Source organism: Spermophilus citellus (genome assembly GCF_964194105.1).
Source record: "Spermophilus citellus genome assembly, chromosome: 3".
Taxonomy (NCBI): Eukaryota; Metazoa; Chordata; class Mammalia; order Rodentia; family Sciuridae; genus Spermophilus; species Spermophilus citellus.
The window spans coordinates 207,448,604-207,470,834 of record NC_138184.1 but is presented as its reverse complement, the minus strand read 5'-3'; the positions used below and the strand labels follow the sequence as shown (position 1 = coordinate 207,470,834).

General features: G+C 37.6%; 1 protein-coding gene across 1 annotated transcript in view; it reads left to right on the top strand.

Annotated features, from left to right (window-relative positions):
* The first annotated feature begins 957 nt into the window (after window positions 1-957).
* TNPO3 (transportin 3) overlaps window positions 958-22,231 on the top strand; it is an 84,113-nt gene continuing 62,839 nt past the window's right edge. The window contains exon 1 of the mRNA XM_081285562.1: window positions 958-1,572. Coding sequence (XP_081141688.1) covers window positions 1,453-1,572 — 120 coding nt within the window. The 5' untranslated portion in view covers window positions 958-1,452. The remainder of the gene's footprint in view (window positions 1,573-22,231) is intronic.

Sequence of the window (22,231 nt, the reverse complement as noted above, 5' to 3'; positions counted from 1 at the left end):
TTTTTTTCCACCAAATGGATCACTGAGGTAGATTAAGCATAAGGTTTCTTTTCTTTGCCTGAAATTATATCAACTCTACAATAACAGTTTTATTCATCATGGTGTGGCTAGTTAAAATACCTTGACAATAATAATTCTGAAGAAAACTACCCCACAGAATGATAGGAATTGTACTACTTCACAGTATTTGAAGGAAAATGGATCTGGATTCAATTCTTTTCATTGAAAAATGTGTGACCTTGGGCAAATTACATTACCTTCATTCTCTTGTTTTTTAAAATTCTCATTCTTTAAAATGATAATTTGGCAAGGTTTTAGCTATCATAACTATAGTATTTTACACATTATAAGCATTTATCAAATAGTGCAAAGAGAGGAGCAGTGTTGGGGAACCCCTTAACACGCTGCTATTTTTCGTGTTAAATTTCTCCAGTGTCGGTTTTTATTTTCTTTTGTGAAATTGAGAACTATTAGACTACTGATTTTAGATTCATAAAGAAAGGCATACACACAAAAATACAAACTAATGTGATAATGGCCCTGCAGATACGTGCATGTGCTCTGGAGTTCGGAAAGTCACGTCACAAGCAGTAGAATGAGACTCCTTTTGGGTCAAAGAACTTAGTAGAAAACGGAGGTTGATAGATTCTAGTCCTTTTGGACTATTCAATGTGGCACGTTTCAGGTTTGTAAATAATTAGTCGGTTACATGTCTCATTCACCAGGGTCTGAGTAGGAACCGTGTCTTAAATCATCTCAATCTCAGGTACATTGGACACCCCAGATAGCTCAATTGACGCGCCTTGATCACCAACCCGGGACAGAAGGGATTCTCAAGAGAGGAATGAGGAAGTCGGGAGGGAGAGAGATGACCTCTGATCCATGCCAAGGAGGGAAGGACGGCTCAGGTACTTGACACAAATCGGTCCCAAAGCTCAAGGTGGACGTAGAAAACCACAGCGTACCCTTTCTTCCACACTCCTCGCCTGGCAGGGTCACTTCCGGGAGGGGGCGGGGAGACAAGAGGAGGCGTGCCGGGAAGGAGGCCGTTTGTAGAACACCAGACGGAAGTGTGCCAAAGGTACTGGGCTGTCGCTTCCGGTCCGGTTAAACGCGGCTTAGGTACACAACGTGGCTGGTGTCGTGCGGAGATCGGCTTCTGAACGTAAATCAGCAGCTGAAGAATCAAGAATCAGCGTCCGGACTCAGGAGTCTGGATACCAGTGAAAAGACGGAAAAAAAGAAAAGGAACCTGAATACGATCTATCGGCTGTTTCCGAGGGGCCAACTTCCACAGTGAACCCCTCTGCCCTGGTAACGGCCAAAGAGGAGGAGATGGCGCCAGTCAGGGAGCGGCTGTGGCCAAGACAGTAAGGAAGCGCGAAGGCGGAGCAACCGGGAAGCCTCCTGAGAAGAATCCGAACTGTCGCTGTCACCACTGCCGCCACCACCATGGAAGGAGCAAAACCGACATTGCAGCTTGTGTACCAGGCAGTGCAGGCGCTTTACCACGACCCGGATCCCAGCGGAAAGGAGCGCGCCTCGTTTTGGCTTGGGGAGCTGCAGCGTTCGGTGAGGGGCCCAGAGAGGCCGTTCTGCGCCGCGGGGCCCAGGACTGGGTGGGTCGTAGGCTCCAGGGGAGAGCCTGTGCGGGCGGTTGCCCTTGTGAGGTCCTCCTTGGGGAGGAGCTGCTGTTGTGGGGTGGGGTTGCGAAGCTACATCTCTGTCGCTTTTCGGAAACTAGTCGCAGCTGATCGCTCGCGAACTGGCCCATTCCTCCCCCCGTAGAATCTGGTTTGTAGGTCCTGAACTTCTTGCTTGTGGCGTGGGTCCAGCCCTCTTTAAGTTCTGTCCTTGCTATTACTCCTTAGACTGTGCTTTTCTGTGATGTCTTCAACCAAATCAAATCTCAGTGCTTCTCTACCTTCCACTTAAGGATGCTTTATCGGTCTCACCTCCATGTCCAAGGTTTGTATGTGGCAGTTCTTCCCAAACGTGGGAAGGTAGCCGCACACCTCACTAGTCTTTGCCAATTTTCATTCCAGTTCTGAAACATTATTCTCGAAACTTCTCAGGTTTCTAGATTCGTATACTTGTGAATTTTCTCTTTGCTTTGGAGTGAAACATAATACAGATGAAAAAAAAAAAGCCAATTCTGGTTTCAGAAAAACTTAAAGAGTTCTCTTTTGCTTCATATTGGTCCTCTAACTTATTTCCCTGACTTTTAGGTTTTTATTTATAAGATGGACATCGTAGCTATCTCAGGTATTCTGTATGTTTGTGTAAGTATCTAGTGAAATGTTCAGTTGTCACTTACATATATTGTATTTCCTTGTTCCTTATGCTTTATTCCCTAATTTTCACACTTATGTGTGTTGTGCTGTTTCTGGAAGTGTGTATAGTTGGTGATCTTGCTGAAGTAGGTCATAAATGTAAGATTTGCCCTGAGTTGTGAAGTACTTTGAAAACTGATGAGACTGACAAAACGCTCACTGTTACTTTTTTTTTTTTTTTTTTGTGGTGCTGGAAATCAAATTCAGGGCTTCACTGTGTGCTGAGCAAGCAAGTGTTCCACCACTGAGCTACATCCACAGCCTCCTTTATCTTTCCCTTATTTTGTGATTTTACTCACAACCATGTTTTTCTGTTTACCCTCTTGCCTTTTATATGTTTAACTCATAACTGATATTTAAAGGTGCTCTGCTCTATTAAATAAGCCAGTAGGCTAGAAGTACATAATAAATGTTTTAAAATTTGCAACTTTGAATATGACACTTAAAATTTGGGGCCTAAATCCTTATTTACTTTGCGGGAAGACAAATAGGACTTTACTGTAGGCTACATAAGGAAGTTATTCACATATGTGCCCCTTTAGAGTTTAGTTTCTTTGATCTGGGAAGTCACAATTCCTTTATATTCATATAGTTTTCTAAAATATATATATAAGAGGAATGCTTAGCAGTACTACAAAAGTAGTATCACTGCTGAATTTGCATATTGTTGTGTGTATTTAAAATCAGTATTTGAGTCCTTGAACCAGCAACTGTGCTGGTTTTTTATATTTAGAAATGAACCAGAAAATAATCAGTGCTTGTAACATAGGGTAATTGTTATGATTAAATGAGGTAGTATCTATAAAGAGCTTTGAAAAGCTATTCAGTATAGAGCTCAAATTGTGTTAGAAGTTATTATTTAAATATTAGTAACTTCTCTCCTTTTTGCTCTTCTCTGTTACAACCTATCATCACCATCATTTTCATTATTACTATCAGTGTTAGTAGGGTCTCAACAGGAACAGGTGGCATATTTGACAAGATAATTTGAGGAGAGTTTACTTTGTAAAGGTACTATTTATAATGTTACAGGTGTAATGGTACCACAAGAAATAGTGTAATAATCTGTAGCCAAACTGTTAACATCACTTGAAGGGGAAGAGGGATGATTACTTGACTGCCTTGAGAGGAATGGTGGGTGACTTTCTTGTGAAGGGACATGGTTAGCTTAAGGGCCCTTTCAGGGAGGGAGTTGAAGGAATGAATTTCCTTACTTGATTCTTCTAATCTCCTACTGGGATTCCCTGTTGTGCAAACACAATCAGAAGCCTTGGGACCTGGCAACCTGTTGATAACATATATATATAGGTCAGCTTACTGTAGCAGAAATGATGATAGAGAAAGGTGGCAATACCAGCACAGTCACACACCATCAGTTTTAGTACCTTTAGCATCTAGATTGACAATCAGCTAACATTTTGGCCTTTTGATTCCTTCTTCATTTTCTTTAGTGACCTGGTCACATAGTCACACCCTGGATCTTGCCATTACTGAAAAGTCACCAGCCCGCCAAATGGCTTTATTCAGACATTATGCTCTGTTCACAATCCAGTTTTTTGGCTCAGTAATATCAAGTATTGGAATTATACATATTTTTAACTTTTATCAAAATTTAAGTTTTCTTTTTAAAAATTAAAAATTTTGCTCCACTTTATTTTAATGGCGATGAGTACTTTTTTCTTTTTTTGATATTTGTTTTGTTTATTGTATATCAACAGTAATTTATCCCCAAATTCCTGTTGGTACTGCCTATTCAGTCTTGACAGTCTGTTCTTTTAGGCTGATGGAATCATCAAACCTGAGAGAGTGCCCTGTGCCCTTGCTCCAGTAAGCCTAGGGAATTTCCTTTACCCCTCTCTCCCTCTTTTTTACAGTACAGGTGATTAAACCCTGGTGCTGAACCACTCCACTTTCCTCACCCATCTTTTTGTTGTTTTGTTTTTTCTTATTCTCGTTCTGTTGGTCTTTTTTCTTGGTTTTGTTTTTTCTTATTCTCTTTTGTTGGTCTTTTTACCTTGAACAGAGTACTCTAGATCTCTTCCAGGGATGCTGTCAGTGCTCTACAATCAAATGAGGGAATGAAGCTGGGGGCTGGTTCCCACCAATTCAGTGTGTGTAGCCTTTTATTTAATCTTCTGCTTTCAGGTGATATTCCAATCTTTAGCTAAGTCTGTTGTCCGAGAATCCAGAGTCTTCCTACTTCAATCTTTCCAAAGTAAATCTTGAGTCCTCTATTATGGTGGGAGAATAATAGTCAGGGAGAAAAATATAGCAGTCTAACTGCTGCTTGTACAGATTTTTAAAAAATTTGTGCTTTCTAGATATACATGACAGTAGAATGTATTTTAACTATTATACATACATAGAAAAAGTGTAACTTTTCCAATTAAGATCCAATTATTGTGGTTGTATATGACGTGGAGTTACATTGGTTGTGTTTTCATATATAGGGATAGGAAAGATATGTCTGATTCATTTTACTGTCTTTCTATTCCCATCCCCTCTCCCTTCCCTTCGTTCCCCTTTGTGAAGTCCAGTGTAGACTTCTGATCTTCCCCTCCCTGTTGTGGGTTAGCATCCATGTATCAGAGAGAACATTTGGCCTTCGGTGTTTTGGGACTGGCTTATTTCACTTAGTATGATATTCTCTAGTTTCATGCACTTACTGGCGAATGCCATAATTTCATTCTTCTTTATGGTCAAATAATTTTCCATTGTGTATATCTACCATATTTTCTTTATTCATTCATCTGTTGTAGGGCACCTAGGTTGGTTCCATAGCTCCTGTTGTGAGTTGAGCTGCTGTGTCACTGTAGTATGCTGATTTTAAGTTCTTTGGGTATAAGCCAAGGAGTGGGATAACTCTCAAATGATGGTTCCATTCTGAGTTTTTTAAGAAATCTCCATATGCTTTCCAGAGTGATGTACCAATGTGCAGTCCCACCAGCAGTGTGTAAGTGAACCTTTTTCCCCTATATCCTCACCAACATTTATTGTTACTTGTATTTTGATAATTGCTATTTTGCTGAGGTGAGATAGAATCTCAGTGTAGTTTTGATTTGCATTTCTCTATTTGCTAGTAATGTTGAACATTTTTTTCATTTTTTTTTTTTTACTGTATTTCTTCTTCTGTAAATTTCCTGTTCAGTTCCTTAGCCCATTTATTGATTGGCTTTTTTTTTTTTTTTTGTGTGTGTGTGTGTGTGTGTTGTGTGTATGTGAAGGTTTTTGAGTTCTTAGTATATCCTGGAGATTAATGCTCTATCTGACATGCTGGTGGTAAAGATTTTCTCCCATTCTCTGTTCATGTTCTTGATTTTTTCCTTTGCTGTGAAGAAACTTTTTAGTTTGATACCGTCCCATTTATTGATTTTTTTAATATTTATTTTTTAGTTACAGGTGGGCACAATATCTGTATTTTATGTGGTGCTGTGCCAAACTCATGCTAGGCAAGTGCTCTCCCTTTGAGCCCCCACCCCAGCCCCCATTTATTGATTCTTGATTTTACTTCTTGTGCTTTAATCCACCCCTTTATTTTTTTATACCTGTATGTCTGCCTTTAGATGTTCCTGGTAGTTCTAATTAGAATCAGTTGGCGCCAATACTATTGGCATCTCCTTGTCCCTCCCCACCCTAAGGAAAATTTCAGCCTTCTCAGATCTATAAGGACAGTTAACACTCATCCATTAGCTTTCCAGTTTCCTTGATGTCTGTCATCTGTTTCCATTCTCTTTGTCCTTGTGAGTTTTTGCATTTTTATTTTTATCAAATATCTTTACTCTGATTTTAGTGGATTTTTAGAAGGTACACAAGTGCAAATGAGTGTGTTCAATCAGTTCAGTTTTTTTTAAAATTTATTATTATTATTATTATTATTATTATTAATATTATTATTTTTATTTTGGTGATACTAGGGATTGAACCCAGGGTATTTTACCACTGAGCTACACAACCCCCTCCCCCTTTTTTAAATTATTTCAAGATAGGGTCTTGCTAAGTTGGTCTCAAACTCAAGAATCCCCCTCCTCAGCATCTCTAGTTGCTGGGATTTATAGATGTCACCACCACTTCTGAATACTTTTTTAAAATTAGTTGTTCCAGTCTTCTCTCTTCATCCAATTTGCATTGCAAGGTCTATCATTGTGTCACTTAATTAAATTTACCACCAGCCCTTTCCCTCTGAGTTGGTGTATCCAGCTGTTTGTCCTATCAGATCTAGGTGCTTTGCATATCACCTGCTGTATTCTTTGAGACCTTGATCTTTTGGTTTATCTTGGGTCTTACCTGCAACTTCAGATTCCCTCTTATTGAATTCTTTGCTATTCAAATACCTGTAATGTCTCTCATAGTAAGCATGTTTTGGGGGGTAGGTGAATGGAATACTAACTTTTGCCCACTTTTGTTTTTTCTTTGATTTTTTTCTTCTGTGCTTTTACCCTTTCCTAATCCTGTCATCAAATGTAGAAATTCATCCATCTTTTCAAAGTCCAGCGTCTGAAATTTGCTTTCTCCTTGAAGTCTTAACTGATTCTCTTCAGCTGAAAGTCTTCCGTGCCCCATGTCTAGAGCACTATATTTTATTGCATTTACCAGTTTTTACCTTTTCAAAATTTGTTTTTCTCTCCCACTGGACTGTGGGATCCTTGTCACATTAATTTATATGTGGTATAACATTCATACATGAATGAGTAAACCATATTTATTAAGAAAGAGATGAGCTGGGCTTGGTGGTACATGCCTGTAATCCCAGCAGCTCTGGAGGCTGAGGCAGGAGGATGGTGAGTTCAAAGCCAGCCTCAGCAAAAGAGAGTAGTTAAGCAACTCAGTGAGACCCTGCCCCTAAATAAAATACAAAATAGGGATGTGGGTCAGTGGTTGAGTGCCCCTGAGTTCAAGCCCCAGTACCCCCCCCCCCCAAAAAAAAAGATGATTGTAATCTTACACACACAAGTTCTTTTTCTTATTTTTTTTTTTGTAGTTGTAGATGGACAGAATACCTTTATTTTATTCGTTCATTTTTATGTGGTGCTAAGGATGGAACCATGCCTCACGTGGTAGGCAAGCGTTCTATCACTGAGCTACAGCCCTAGTCCACACATAAGTTCTTTAAACTGTTTGTTGAGTGAATCCTTGCTTGTTGTCAGCATGCCTAAAAAACAGTTGGTAACTCAAATTTTATTTATTTTTGTCATTGCTTCATATCAATGATTAGTTGAAAATAAACAACATTTAGCTTCAGGGGTGTAATTTTCAATATTTTAATTCCTCTTAAAAACAACAACGACCAAAAACCTTTGTAAAAGCTATGCTTATAATCCCACCTACTTAGAGGGAACTTTGTTTAACAGTAGCCAGTGTTTTTCTGAACACTTATAGTTTGCTTTGTCTACCCCCAGTAACCAAAATTAGTAGATAAGGTAGGAAAGACCATCTTTTATAGGGCTAGTGATTATGTTGCTTATTTGTTCTGAGTTTCTACTTTTCACAGAGGCAATATGTTGGTAGAGGTTATCTCAAAAGTTTTATTGTCCAGTCTGGAAACTGAAAAAGGCATGATGTAAAGCATAAATTAGGTGAATTAAAATCATGCTTTGATGGTTTGTCACCAATTCATGTAAATTTTTTCTTAAATATCATCTCAGAAAGGTCTTGGGCCGTGGGTATCAACTTCCAACTTTTTTCCTAGTGCTTTTTCCTTTGGAATTTTAAATGTAGAACTAATGTAGTTTTTTGGGTTCTAGTTATACTACACGGTGTCTCTGTTTTTTCTCTACAATTGTAGTTATCTATTTAACTTGTCTTTTTTGTGTTCATCTTCTGGTCAAGTGACCCTTAAAATAACTTGCTTTTGAAAGGAAAGCCTTTTGGGAAATAATTTTTATTCAACTTCTGTGGGGGCAGTTATTTCAGTGAATATAGGGACACTATATTCTTTGCTTTGATAGAAACTGGAAGTATATAAGTAAACAATGGAAATGAAAGGCCTTGTACCTAAAGATTTTCTTAATCTAGCTGGATCATTCAGTATGGTGGACATTAACCAAGTATGGCTGTTTAAATTTAAATTAAAGTTAAAATTATTCCCTTATGTTATCTATATTCCAGGTATTAGGTAGTGCAAATATTGTATATTTCATATCTTTGGAGTATTGCAGCCTGTGTGTGTGGATTTGGACAGTACTTCTATTGACATGTTGGTCTGTTTTCTAATGGCATTCCTTCTTATTTGGATTCATTTATATCTTGTCTTACCAGGCCTTGGGCCAGTTGATGGTTTGATTCAGGATATAAAATTTTCAGGGCAGTGTAAAATTTTCTAATTATTATAGAGTTTTTCCAAAAGACTTCCAAAAATTTCATCAAGTTTTTTCATTGCCTTAATGATTATGTTGCTATTTATGGGGGGAAATGGAGAATAGATTTTAAAGATTATTTTTAAAAAATTATAGTGAAATATTCAAAACATAAAATTTACCATTTTAGCCATTTTAAGTGTACAATTGAGTGGTATAAATTACTTTTACATTGTTGTGTAACTGTTAACACCATCCATCTCCAGAACATTTACTTATTGTAAAACTAAAGCTATACTCATTAAAGACGCCAAGCCCCCTATTTCCTTCTTACAATAGCAACCATGATTATGCTTTTTCTATTTGAATTTGACTACTCTAGGTACCTCATGTAAGTAGAATCATATATTATTTTTTCTTTCTTGTTGGTACTGGATTGGACCCAATGATGCTTTATTACTGAGCTATATCTCAAGTGAGACAGGGTCTCACTAAGTAGCTGAGCCTGGCCTTGAATTTGTAATCCTCCTGCCTTAGCCTCAGGAGTTGCTGGGATTGCACGTGTATGCCACCATGCTTGGCTAGTAGTTTTTATTTTGTGACAGGCTTTTCTCACCAAACATATCTGTTCATCCTTGCAGTGTGTGTCAGAATTTCCTTCCTTTACTTATGATGACTGAATAACATTCCATTGTGTGTATATGCCACATTTTGTTTATCCATTCATCCATTGATGGACACTTGCTTCTACTTTTGGCTATTGTGACTAATGTTACTATGAACATGCTTGCATAGATGTCTCTTGGAGTCCCAGCTTCCAGTTCTTTTGGGTATATATGCTCAGAAGTGAAATTGCTAGAATATATGGTAATTGTCTTTGTTTTTTGGAACTGCCTTTCTGTTTTTCAGATCTTATAGAATTTTAAGTTATGTTGAATTTAAAAACCAACTTAATTCATAGGATGTTGTAGACTTCGGATTCCCTGTCCTGTATTTCCCTAGCTTGCATTATGATACTAGGATATTACCAGAGTGTCTTTTGCTTGTACAGGTGAAGCACAAGAGAGAAGGCTTATTTTTCTTTATTGGAAATTTATACTTCTGCTGAAGGAGATAATTTTGTAGTGTTCAGCTTGCAGAAGCCCTTTAAAGTACTGTCTTAATTTTTATTCTCTAGTAGAGTTTTCAAAATGAAAATATTAGTAAACAATTATTTTTTCCTCTTTTGGTGAGTTTTCTTTTAGCAGGGTTTACATTATTTTTTCTCAAGCCCTGTTTTAGTCAGCCTTTTCACTGCTGTGACTAAAGGATATGACCCAAACAACTATAGAGGAGGAAAAGTTTATTTGAAGGCTCTTGGTTTCAGAGGTCTTAGTCCATTTAATGCTGGCTCCATTCCTTAGGCTTGAGGTGAGGCTGAACATCATGGTGGAGTTTTTGGCAGAGGGAAGCAGCTCACATCATGGTGATCAAGAAGTAGAGAGAGAGACTCCACTTGCCAGATATAAATATATATCTCAAAACCCTAATTCCCACCTCCTCCAGCTATATCCTACCACTTCAGTTACCACTTAGTTGATCCCTATCAGGGTTTTAACTCACTGGTTGGATTAAGACTTTCACAACCCAGTCATTTCTTTGAACCTTCTTGCATTGGCTTACACATGAGCTTTTTGTCCCCTAAACTCACATCCAAACCATAACAAGCCCATGTAAGTATTCAGTCTTTTAAAACATACATTTTATAATTTGAATGTCTCATTTCACATTTTTATCAGTTTGAAAAATTTGATCCTTCAACATTGTGTTAACATGTACTTAATATGTACGATAAAATTTCATCTGGAGTCGGACATGGTAGTACACGCCTGTAATCTTAGCTATTGGGTGGGGAGCTGAGGTAGTATCAAAAGTTTAAGGCTAGCCTGGGCAATTTAGTGAGACACCCTGTCTTAAAATAAAAAATTAAAAAAGGGCTGAGGATGTAGCTTTGTGACAGTTTTCCTTGGGCTTATTCTCCAGTACAAGAAAAAAAAAAATCATCTTGTTTATATGATTTGTTAATAAAACTTGCTCAGGTAGACAGGAGATTAAAGAAAGAAATAACATCTTCTGTGTCTTGGCTTTCAGGAAGCCCCCACCCCAGGCACCTGTTTGCTTCAGATGAAATGGTTTCCAGCTTGGCATTTTCTTTTTTTTTCCCCTTTTCTTTTTGTTGTTGATACTGAGGATTGAACCCAAGGGCGCTTTACCACAAAATTATATCCCCAGCCCTTTTAAAATTTTGAGACCTGGTCCTACTAAGTTGCTTAGGGCCCTTCTAAGTTCTGAGGCTGATGTTGAACTTGTGATCACCTACCTTAGCCTCCAAAATTGCTGGGATTATAGGCATGTGCCACTGTACCTGGCTGGCATTTTCTACTTTTAGGGCAGGGCTGCCCTAGTATCATTAATAAAATCCTCAGCAAAATTGTTATCAGGGAATGCATGTTTAGTTACTTTCAACTGGAGTGGATTTTATGGATCCAGATTTATCCCTTTTTTTTTTTAAACATTTACTTTTTAGTTGTACACAATACCTTTATTTTGTTTGTTTATTTATTTATTTAAATATTTATTGTAAATGGACACAAAACAATGCCTTTATTTTTATGTGGTGCTGAGGAGTGAACCCCGTCCCGCCCGAGCCAGGGACTGAGCCAGCGAGCGCTCTACTGCTGAGCCACAATCCCAGCCCTTGTTTATTTATTTTTATGTGGTGTGGAGGATCGAACCCCGGGCCTTGCACATGCTAGGCGAGCGCTGTACTGCCTAGCCACAACCCCAGCCCCCAGATTTATCCTTTTTTTTAGGGACATTCTTAGGTTAATTCACATACATAGGTGATTGAAGATTTTAAATTTGGATAGGGCTTCTTTAAACTTGTCATGAAATTTTTGGACAAGATATTGTACTACCATTTCATGTGTGACTGACAGCTATAAATTCATTTGACAGAGGTCATTGTGTTGTTCAAGAAGCTTTGGGATTTCATCAGAAACTAGGGATACCATGGTGTACAGTGCTGTCATTTGGTCTTATTGATTCCTTCCTTTGAGATCAGGATAGGATAGTGCATATGGGCCTGTAGTCTTTGGAACATTTGAAGAGTGTTTTTAGTTATTTCCTCTGGAATTTGAGTGGCCTTTCAAATTTGTAAATTTCTCATAAAGGATTGTATATAAAGACTTAAGATAAGTTGGCCAGGGTTGGGCGTATGGTTCAGTGGTAGAGCACTTGTGTAGAATGGGTTTGATCTACAACGTGGCAAAAAAAAAAAAAAAAAAAAAAAAGTGGAGGGGATATGTGATAAGCTTTCACATTTTTTCTGTTTCTAAATTAGAGTTGTTTTTTCTTCACCTGTCTCATGAAAATGATATTTTCTTTATTTGTGAAATTCATTTTCTAGCTCTATATCACATTGTTGCAGGGCAGGTATCTAAAATGTTGCTTTATTGATGGATAGTTTTTCTTTATGTGATTTTTTCTTTCTTGCAACATCATATTTATTTCAGATATAACAACAATGTTAAAATTGACAAGTTTAATTCTTAACCTCACCATTATGAGTTTTTTAATTCAGCACTATGAGATACTGTTTCTCCTTCCTTGTAAACTTCCCTCAATATACTATAAATCTTTGAAAATCTTCTTTTAATAAATATATCATTCACTGATTGATATGCTTAAAACTGTAGCAACTTGACACTTTTATGTTACTTTTCAAGTCTCATTGAAATTATCTGTATTTTCAGAATCTCATTTTCTGTTTTCCAGAGCTCTTCTGTTTTCCATGAAGTAATTCTGATTAATTGAAGGAGTTTTTGTGTAGGATTAAATAGCAGCCCAAATCTGCTTCTAATTCTTGGCAGCTAATGACTTCTTGTGTGTGCTTGCATTGTTGAGGACTATGCAGTGATTTTGGTTGATTTGGCAGTTTTAGAAATGTTAGTGTAGAAGTGAGTCTTGGAGCAACAGTGCACTGTTAAAAAAAGAAAAGGGGCAAGTACTTTTCAGATCTGCTGTAAAGTACTTGGAGCATGTTAGTGAAAGGATTTCTGGGCCATAGCCTGCCTGCCCCATATTTATCACATAGTCATGGAAATATCTTTGAAAAGACTGATATAAAGGCCTGTTCTGCTACTGCTTTGTGAAATGGAAGATTGGAATTAGATACTTAAATGGAAAATGTTCTCTTGTTGCAGCCTCTTTGAAATGTGCTGCTAGTGGGAGCTGCAGCTTCCTCCTGCTGACTCGGAGCCCCAGGCTTCGGTTGAGATGGTCCTTTCAGAAATGTGGAGCTTAGTCCAAGCCTGGATTTCAGTGGGTAGCACCTGGCATCTGTGGCTAGAAAGTCCTATGAAGTGTAAGTGCTTTATTCTCTCCTTGAAAAAAAAATCCCTTTTTCTTTTTTGATTCTCTTCCTTCTTTTCCTTTCTGTGGCTTAGCAGAGGGGAAGAACGATGAGCAATGTACTATAGTGTCAAGGGTATCAGGGTTTGGTTGCCCCCCCCCCCCCCCCTTTTTGATTCAGTGACCAGAACAAGATTACTTGATACTTTTTGGATGTCAGTAATTCTTAAACTCTCCTAGAATTAAAATAAATAAATAAATGGCCTCTTTAATGTTTAGTATTGGCACTATCATTATGGGTAATTTTTTTTTTTTACTAACGATTTACTTAATAACTTTTGATACTCTTTTGCCTAGTTTCTTTTGCGGTCACTCTTATAGTTGATTTATTTTTCCAAAAGACAGATATTTGATAGGAAGGGCACTTTTGACTAGTGGGCGAGGCAACTTTAAGATTAAAAAGGCAGCTGGGGACATAGCTTAGTGGTAGAGCACTTATTAAAGTGTACATGGACCTGGGGTTTGATCCACAGCGTTGTAAAGAACAAAAATTAAAAATAAATAAATAAAAATGGTATTTGAAATTAAAAGGTAGCTCTTCTTTCCATTTGGTTCTACTTCATGCATTTTCATAGGAGAAATTTGGGAGTTCTTCTAAGCCAGTTCATTGTAAAATTATCCTGGAAAATTATATATACCTGCCCTCTATATTGTAGTTTATTATAAAACAACTATATTGTTTTATATAGTTTTATATTATTTAGGCAACTAGATAATAGTATAATGAGCATTTGAAGATGCAGATTTTATGTTTGGTTTATTAGCCTGGGCTGAACACTGATCTTCTGTTAACTATTTCAAAAGTATTGGGTATAGTTTAAAGTAAGCCTTATTCTAGAAAGGATACCCCCACATTTTCCCCAGGTTTTTAAATCTTCAGATTTTAGCTAAGAAAAACATTAAGTTTCTTCTTATTGTTAAAATAAAACAAAACCAGGTTTCTATCCTGGCATGACCAGTGCAGGTTTACAAATGAGTACTCAAATTCTCATTTTCTGAGGGCTTTTGTATTATCTATAAAGAACTTATTGGCTTATCTCTGTTTCCCATTTTCTCTCTAAACATTTTAAATTCTGTTCTGATAGATGTCCCCAGTGGAGTATTTCACATACCTGGTGAAAGGGTGGGCTTCATGTTTGGGAGAACAAAGAGGTGTCAGAGACTTAAGCAAATTAGTGTTATCAATTTGCTTCATATTTAACAATTTAATATAAACTTTATGCTGGGTGTGCTGGCACACTCCTATAGTCCCAGGAAGTTGGGGCAGGATGGTTGCAAGTTCAAGGCCAGCCTCAGCAACTTAGTGAAACCCTGTCTTAAAATAAAAATAAAAAGGGCTGGGGATGTAGTTCCAGTGGTAAAGTGCCTCTGGGTTCAATCCCTTGCAAGCCGCCCCTACCCCAACCCCTGTGCATGCTTTATCAGTTACATTTTAATAGCATAAGGATTTATCTATGGATTTTGGGAGTTGCAAAGATAATTAAAGTTGTTTCCTTACTTTTTCTTTAATTTTTTTTTTTTTTTTAGTTGTAGTTGGACACATACCTTTATTTATTTTTATGTGGTGTTGAGGATTGAACTCAGTGCCTTGCACGTGCTAGGTGAGCTTTCTACCGCTGAGCCACAACCTCAGCCCTTGTTTCCTTACTTTTGAACAGAGTTTATCATCTATTTGAAAAGATGAACAAGGCCCAAATAATTTCAGTGTAAAATTCCACAGCTTAGCTGTGACAGTCAAGGGTGGTACCAAGGTAGTAAGGTAAAGGATTCACTTATTCTTTTTTTTTTTTTTTTTTAAAGAGAGAGTGAGAGAGGAGAGGGAGAGAATTTTTTTTTTTTTTTTAATTGGATGTTCACAACTTTACAAAGCTCATGACAAATCATATTTCATAAATTAGAATCAGTTGGGTTATGAACTCCCATTTTTTCCCAAATACAGATTGCAGAATCACATCGGTTACACATCACATTTTTACATACTGCCATAATAGTGACTGTTGTATTCTGCTACTTTTCCTATCCTCTACTATCCCCCCTCCCCTCCCCTCCCATCTTCTCTCTCTACCCCATCTACTGTAATTCATTTCCCTCCATGTTTGTTATCCCATTCCCCTCGTAAACTCTTAAATGTAATTTTGTATAACAATGAGGGTCTCCCTCCATTTCCATGTGATTTCCCTTTTTTCTCTCCCTTTCCCTCCCGCCTCATGTCTCTGTTTAATGCTAATCTTTTCTTCCTGCTCATCCTCCCTGTTCTGTTCTTAGTTGCTCTCATTATATCAAGGAAGACATTTGGTAGAGAATTTTTTTTTAATATTTATTTTTTAGTTCTCGGCGGACACAACATCCTTGTTGGTATGTGGTGCTGAGGATCGAACCCGGGCTGCACGCATGCCAGGCGAGCGCGCTACCGCTTGAGCCACATCCCCAGCCCGATTCACTTATTCTTGTTGGAGGCATCTTTTCTGAGTTTTGTTATATTAGATTTATTTAGTTAGAGAACAATTCAAACTAAAATTTGGGTTTTTTCCTGTACTGTAAAGTCAAAGTGATTATGATTCCATTTGCTAACTTTTTTTTCTTACATACAGTTACACAGTCTCTGTGCATACCATATTAGCTTTTTCCCCCTCTGTTGGTGCTGGGGATTGAATTAAGGGCTTCGTACATGTTAGGCAAGTACTCTACCACTGAGCTCTATCCCTGAGCTCCTCATATTAGCATTTTATTAGATTGGAATAATTTTGTGCCTTCCATAGTATACAGATTTAAAAAAATTTTTTTTTAATATTTATTTTTTAGTTTTCGGTGGACACAGCATCTTTATTTTTATGTGGTGCTGAGGATCGAACCCAGCGCCCCACGCATACCAGGGGAGCACTTTACCGCTTGAGCCATATCCCCAGCCCCCATAGCATACAGATATTAACAAGAGAAGTTTTAGGCTATGTTGAAGTCGTAACCTTCAGTTTCATTTAATTTTTTGCTTACAGACAAAAGGTTTCAACCTTTATCAAAAGATAATTTGCTTACATCTACAATTTCCATTTTATTTTTTAGTTTTTTACTTATGTTAACATATAAGTAATCATTAATAGCATCAAGGCATATAACATTTCAGTAGGCTCCAGAATACCTCTTCCCAGGAAATCACACCCCCCCAACAACCACTATTCTGACTTATATTATAAATTAATTTTTTTTTCTTTTTGGTACTGGGATTGAACCTAGATGCACTTTACAACTGAGCTACCTACCTAGTCTTTTTAAAATTTTTTAAATTTTGAGACAGGGTCTCACTAAGTTGCTGAAGCTGACTTTGATCCTCCTGCCTGAGCCTCTGGAATTTTGCGGGGATTGTAGGTATGCGCCTCCAAGCCTAGCTTGCCTATTTTTTAAATAACAATTTTAATGAAATTCACACAACTATAACTCTCCCACTTAAAGTGTAGACATTTTTAGTAATATTCATGGAGTTGTATATCCATCACCGCAATCAAGTTTAGACCAGTTTCATCACCTGAAAAAGAAATCCACACCCCTCGGTATGCTCGCCCCTTCTACTTCATCCCCAGCTTTAGGCAATCCACTTTTTGTCTATAAAGAGTTTCCTGTTAAAAGACATTTCATATAAATGGGAATATACAGTTTGTAGTACTTTGTGGCTGACTTTTTTCACTTAGGATAGCATTTTCAAGGTTTATCCATGCTGTAACAGGTATGATTGTTTCCTTTCCTCCCCACTCAATTTTTGTTTTCACCCTTACTTATTTTTATTTATTGATTGATTGACTGTGGTGTTGAGAGTTGAACTCAGGGTTCTGTGCATGTTAGGCAAGTGCTCTACCAATGAGATACATCCCCAGCCCACTTAATTCTTTTTATGGCTAAACAATATTCCATTTTCTTATCTTTATATATAGGTACCACATTTTATCCGTTCTTCAATGAACCAACATTTGGATTTTTTCTATTTTTTGATTGTTATGAATAACACTGCAATGAATAATCGTAATCATGTTGAAGTGTTTATTGAATTTCTAAGTAATATGATAACTCTGTTAAGTGCCTTCTTGTTTTCCACATCTTCACCAACACTTAGGTCTTTTTGATTATAGCTATCCTGGTGAAGAGATATCTAATTGTGGTTTTGATTTGTATTCCTGATGGTTAATCATATAATCATGTTTTTTTTTTTTTAAATGGTGTTTTTTTGGGTGGTCCTAGGGATTGAGCCCAGAGCCTCATGCATGCTCTGCAAGTGCTCTACCACTGAGCTACATTGCCCGATTCTTTCTCACTCTTTTGTTAAATTTTGAGACAGGATCTTTTTAGTGTATTTGTTTGGGGGAGTGGGATAGGAACATCTTATTTTGTCCTGGTCTAAATCTTTATTAATATCCTTCTTTCTGTTAGCTTTGGGTTTAGTTTGTTCTTTCCCCAGATCCTTAAGTTAAAAAGTTAGACTATTGATTTGTTTTCTCTTAATATACACATGTACAGTTGTAAATTTCCTTCTTAGTGTAACTTTTGCTGCACCCCATAGGTTTTGGTACACTGTGTTTTCATTTGTCTTAAGGTATTTCCTCTCCTGTGGCCTCTTGATTGTTGAAGAATGTGTGGTTTAATTTCCACATATTTATGAAGTTTCTGGTTTTTCTTCTGTTCATTTCATTGTAACTAGAAAAGATGCTTTGTATGGTTTCAGGCTTTAAATTTATTAGGACTTTTTTTGTGGCAGAATATACACTCTATCTTGTAGAAGTTTCAGTCTTTTTGAGAACTGGTGTGTAGATGGTCCCTGACAAATAATGGAATATTTGACTTGTGATTTATTGTCTTTTCCATGGTGTGAAAGTGCAACCATTCTATTTTTAATTTTCAGTGCAGTTTTTAATAAATTATATATTTGATACAAATATTTGATATAAAATAGGCCTTGTCTTAGATGATTTTGTCTTACTGTAACCTAAAATAAGTATTCTGGGCATTTAAGGTATAGTAGACTAAGTATGATATTTGGAATGTTATGTGTATTAAACACATTTTCTTTTTCTTTTTCTTTTTTAAAGAGAGAGAGAGAGAGAGAGAGAGAGAGAGAGAGAATTTTTTAATATTTATTTTTTAGTTTTCGGCGGACACAACATCTTTGTTTGTATGTGGTGCTGAGGATCGAACCCGGGCCGCACGCATGGCAGGCGAGCGCGCTACCGCTTGAGCCACATCCCCAGCCCTATTAAACACATTTTCAACCCATGATCTTTTCAACTTATGAAGGGTTATGTGGACATAATTCCATCATAAATTGAGTAGCGTTTGTATGTCTTCTTTCCTTCACTGGGTCCAGACTGCAGGCTTGGAGTATTTATCAGAATTCCTCTTCCTTGGCAGTCAGAATTCCAATTTTCAATTCAATTTCATATTCCAGGTTTTTTTTTTGTTTGTTTGTTTGGGGGTTTGAACCCAAAGGTACTTAACCACTGAGGCATATTCCCATGCCCAGCCCTTTTTATTTTTTATTTTCTGACAGGATCTCCTAAGTTGCTTGGGGCCTAAGTTACTGAGGTTGGGCTTGAACTTGCCATCTTCCTGCCTCAGCCTTCTAAGCTGCTGGAATTACAGGTGTGCACCACAACACCTGGCCATATTCCAGTTTCCTAAAATCATTTTTCCCAGTCTGTTGAAACGTCCCAGAGTTCTTCAGCATCTCAGACTCTTGTCTTCCACTTTCAAATTGGATACCTTGAGGGAAAAAGTGGAGCCAAATACTAGACTGAATTCTATTCCATATTCTCTGGGATCTGTGGCCCCATGTACTAGCTAATTTGGTGTCTACAGAAAGGGTCTTTTTTGGTACCTAATTAACATTTTCTGGTTGTTTTTGGCTGGAGAATTGGAAAAATACCAGATATCCTTTTATAATCAAAGTTGAAATGTCTGGCAAACACAATAGGAGAGATGACTTTTAGGTCATTTAGGGAGCATATGAGGCACAAAACTAACTGCTGTGTGTTATTAAAAAGTTTCACTGCTTTTTCTAAAAAAGTTTACAGAAAGAATTTTTTTTTAAATTGATAAATATATTGGGGAAATAGAAGGATTGCTGTGCATCACAAATGGTTAATTGAGACCAGTGGTCATGTATTTAAAGTGAAATCACACTAACATAAGGAACTCCTGGAAAACAATATGGAAAAACTATAGCCATGTAAAAGATTGATAAAACGTATCAGAAAATTCACATAAAAGGAAATACAAATGTATTTTCAAAAAATTTAAAAAGATCCTCAGTTTCACTCAAAATAAAATAGAAATTTAAAACCACACTGAAATACTATTTTTTGCTAGTTAGACACAAGTACAGAAGTTTGATAGTGCATTCTGTTGATAAGACTGTGGGGATACAGGAATGATGGGAGTATAATGTGATAAAGCCTTTTGGCAATAGTTATAAAAATTACAAAATAAATATACTTTTGCAGCAATACCACTCAGAAAGAATCTTGCAACGAGATTTGTATCACTTTTTTCTCTTGCTGAATGCTTGAAGCATGTTTTCCATTTTGTATGAGACAACAGTTATGGGGTATCAGGAAAGCTCTTGTTTCTTGATAGTAAAGAATGAGCTCTCTTGACTTTCTTTTTGTTATTTAGTGTTTTGATATAAAAGAATCTAAGTGCAGTGGGGCACAGTGTAGCACATGTGTAATCCTGGCTACTCATCAGGCTGAGGCAGGAGGATTAAAAATTTAAGGCCAGCTTCTGCAACTTAGTGAGACCCTGTCTCTCATGATGAAAAATTGAAAGGGTTCAAATGTAGCTCAGTGGTAGTGCACCCTTGGGTTCAGCCCCCAATACTGGAGGGGAAAAAAGAACACAATTGTTCCTGTGCACCTAGCCTAGTCTACCAGATGGGGTTAGGATGGAAAAGGCTAGGCAAAGCTGCTCGTTCCTCTGGAAGCCTGAGATTGGTGGTCAGGATGGGGTCTGGCATTGGCTTTGCTTGGACTGCCTGCCAGAAGCTGTTCTTGGACATGGAACCCAGATAGAGACAGTAGAAGTTATGGGTGGCATAAGCAGGTCTCTGTAAGAGGTGGCTGCCATGCTCATGGGACTGGCGGAGACTTCCCTAGCCCTTCAAAGGCTGTAATCATATAGGAGGTTGGGGGCTAGGTCACAAAGCCTCTTTGTAGAGGAGATCATTGGATGTTCTGCTACCAAGACATGCACAGGGTATATTACTATATATTTTTTAAAATATGTATCTTGGGGCAGCGGTTGTGGCTCAGCGGTAGGTAGAGCACTCGCCTGGCATGTGTGAGACCCTGGGTTCGATCCTCAACACCACATAAAAATAAATAAACAAAATAAAGGTATTGTGTACAACTAAAAAATAAATATTAAAAAATATGTATCTTGGAGATTTTTCCATATTAAAAGTCCATTTTTTAAAAAAGACAGTTCTAAGCTGAGTGTGGTGACACACTCCTGTAATCCCAGTGATTTGAGAGGCTGAGGCAAAAAGATTGCAAGTTTGAGGCCAGCCTGGCAACTTAGCAAGTTCCTGTCTCAAAGTAAAAAAAGGATTGGAGATGTAGCTCAGTATAAAATGTCCCTGGGTTCCATCTCTGGTTCTAAGAAAGTAAGAAAATAAATACAAAAGACATTAAAAAAATATATTTGCTGGGCACAGTGGCTTATACCTGTAATCCCAGTGACTCAGGAGGCTGAGGCAGGAGAGTCTCAAGTTCAAGATCAGCTTCAATAACTTAGCAACTTACTGAGAACCCCTCAAAAATAAAATGGGCTGAGGATGTAGCTCAGTGGTAAAGAGCTTCTGGACTCTGGGTTTTATCGTCAGATATATATGTGTGTGTGTGTATATATATATATATATATAATATATATGTGTGTGTGTGTGTATGTGTATGTATGTATATCTCCCCTTAAGCATACTAGTAGAGCATTTGCTCAGTATGCTTGAGGCCCTAGGTTTAATCCCCAGAACCTCACCCACAAAAGAGAGGGTGGGAAGAAAAGAAAATAGGTGTGCACACTGTGCTGAGGTCAAAATTAAATATCTCCTTTGTATTTCTACTCCTCTTATTTACCAATTCACAACCCTACCTATAAGTTTACCAGTTTGCTCAAGGTAAATAGTTTTAGGATTGAACCCAGGGGCACTTAGCTCTACTGAGCCACATCCCTACTCTTTTTATGATTATTATTTTTTGAGTCGGGGTTTCACAAAGTTGGTGAGGCTGGCCTTGAACTTGTGATCCTCCTGTCTCAGCCTCCAGAGTCACTAGGATTACAGGCTTGTGCCAAAGTGCATAACAGTGAAATGTCAACTTTTAAGAAGATAGAAATGTTTAAGTCAGAAATACAGATAACAGTCTGTTGCAGTGGCATACCTATTTGATCCTATCAATTTAGGAGACTGAGACAGGAGGATCTCAAGTTCAGGGTCAGCCTGGGCAATTTATTAGTAAGACCCTATCTCGAAACAAAACAAAAAGTATATATGTATGTACATACGTATGTATATATACATACGTACTGGGGATTGAACTCAGGGTGCTTTATCAGCGAGCCACATCTCTATCCCTTTTTAAGTTTTATTTTTGAGACATGGTATTGATAAGTCTCAAAGACTGACCTTGAATTTGTGATGTTCCTGTCAGCCTCTCAGCTAGCTGAGATTATAGGTGTGCACATTGTGCTGAGGTCAAAATTAAATTTTAGTAAAGGTCTAAGGATGTAGCTCAGAGGCAGAATACTCCTTGGTTCAGTCCCCAGTACTGGGGAGCAGGAGGCAGAGTTCATTGTGGGTTGAGGGTATAGCTGAGTGTAACTTAAGCTTCCAAATAGCTGGAATTACAGGCATGTGCCACCATGCCTGGCCCACAATGAACTTTTTACAGGGGTTCTGAAGTAATAGCTTAACAGATTTAACTTGGGATAAAGACTTCATACTAGTTTAATTTAAATAGGCAATATATAGGGTTTGGCTTTATTGTTATTTTGTTTTTTTAAACACAAATGCAGAAAACTGTACAGTATAGATGTATAGTTTGGGAATTAGTATATGTGAGTGTCCTTATAGCCACAACAGGTCAAGAAATAGCACTTTACTGACCTTTCCTGAGGTCT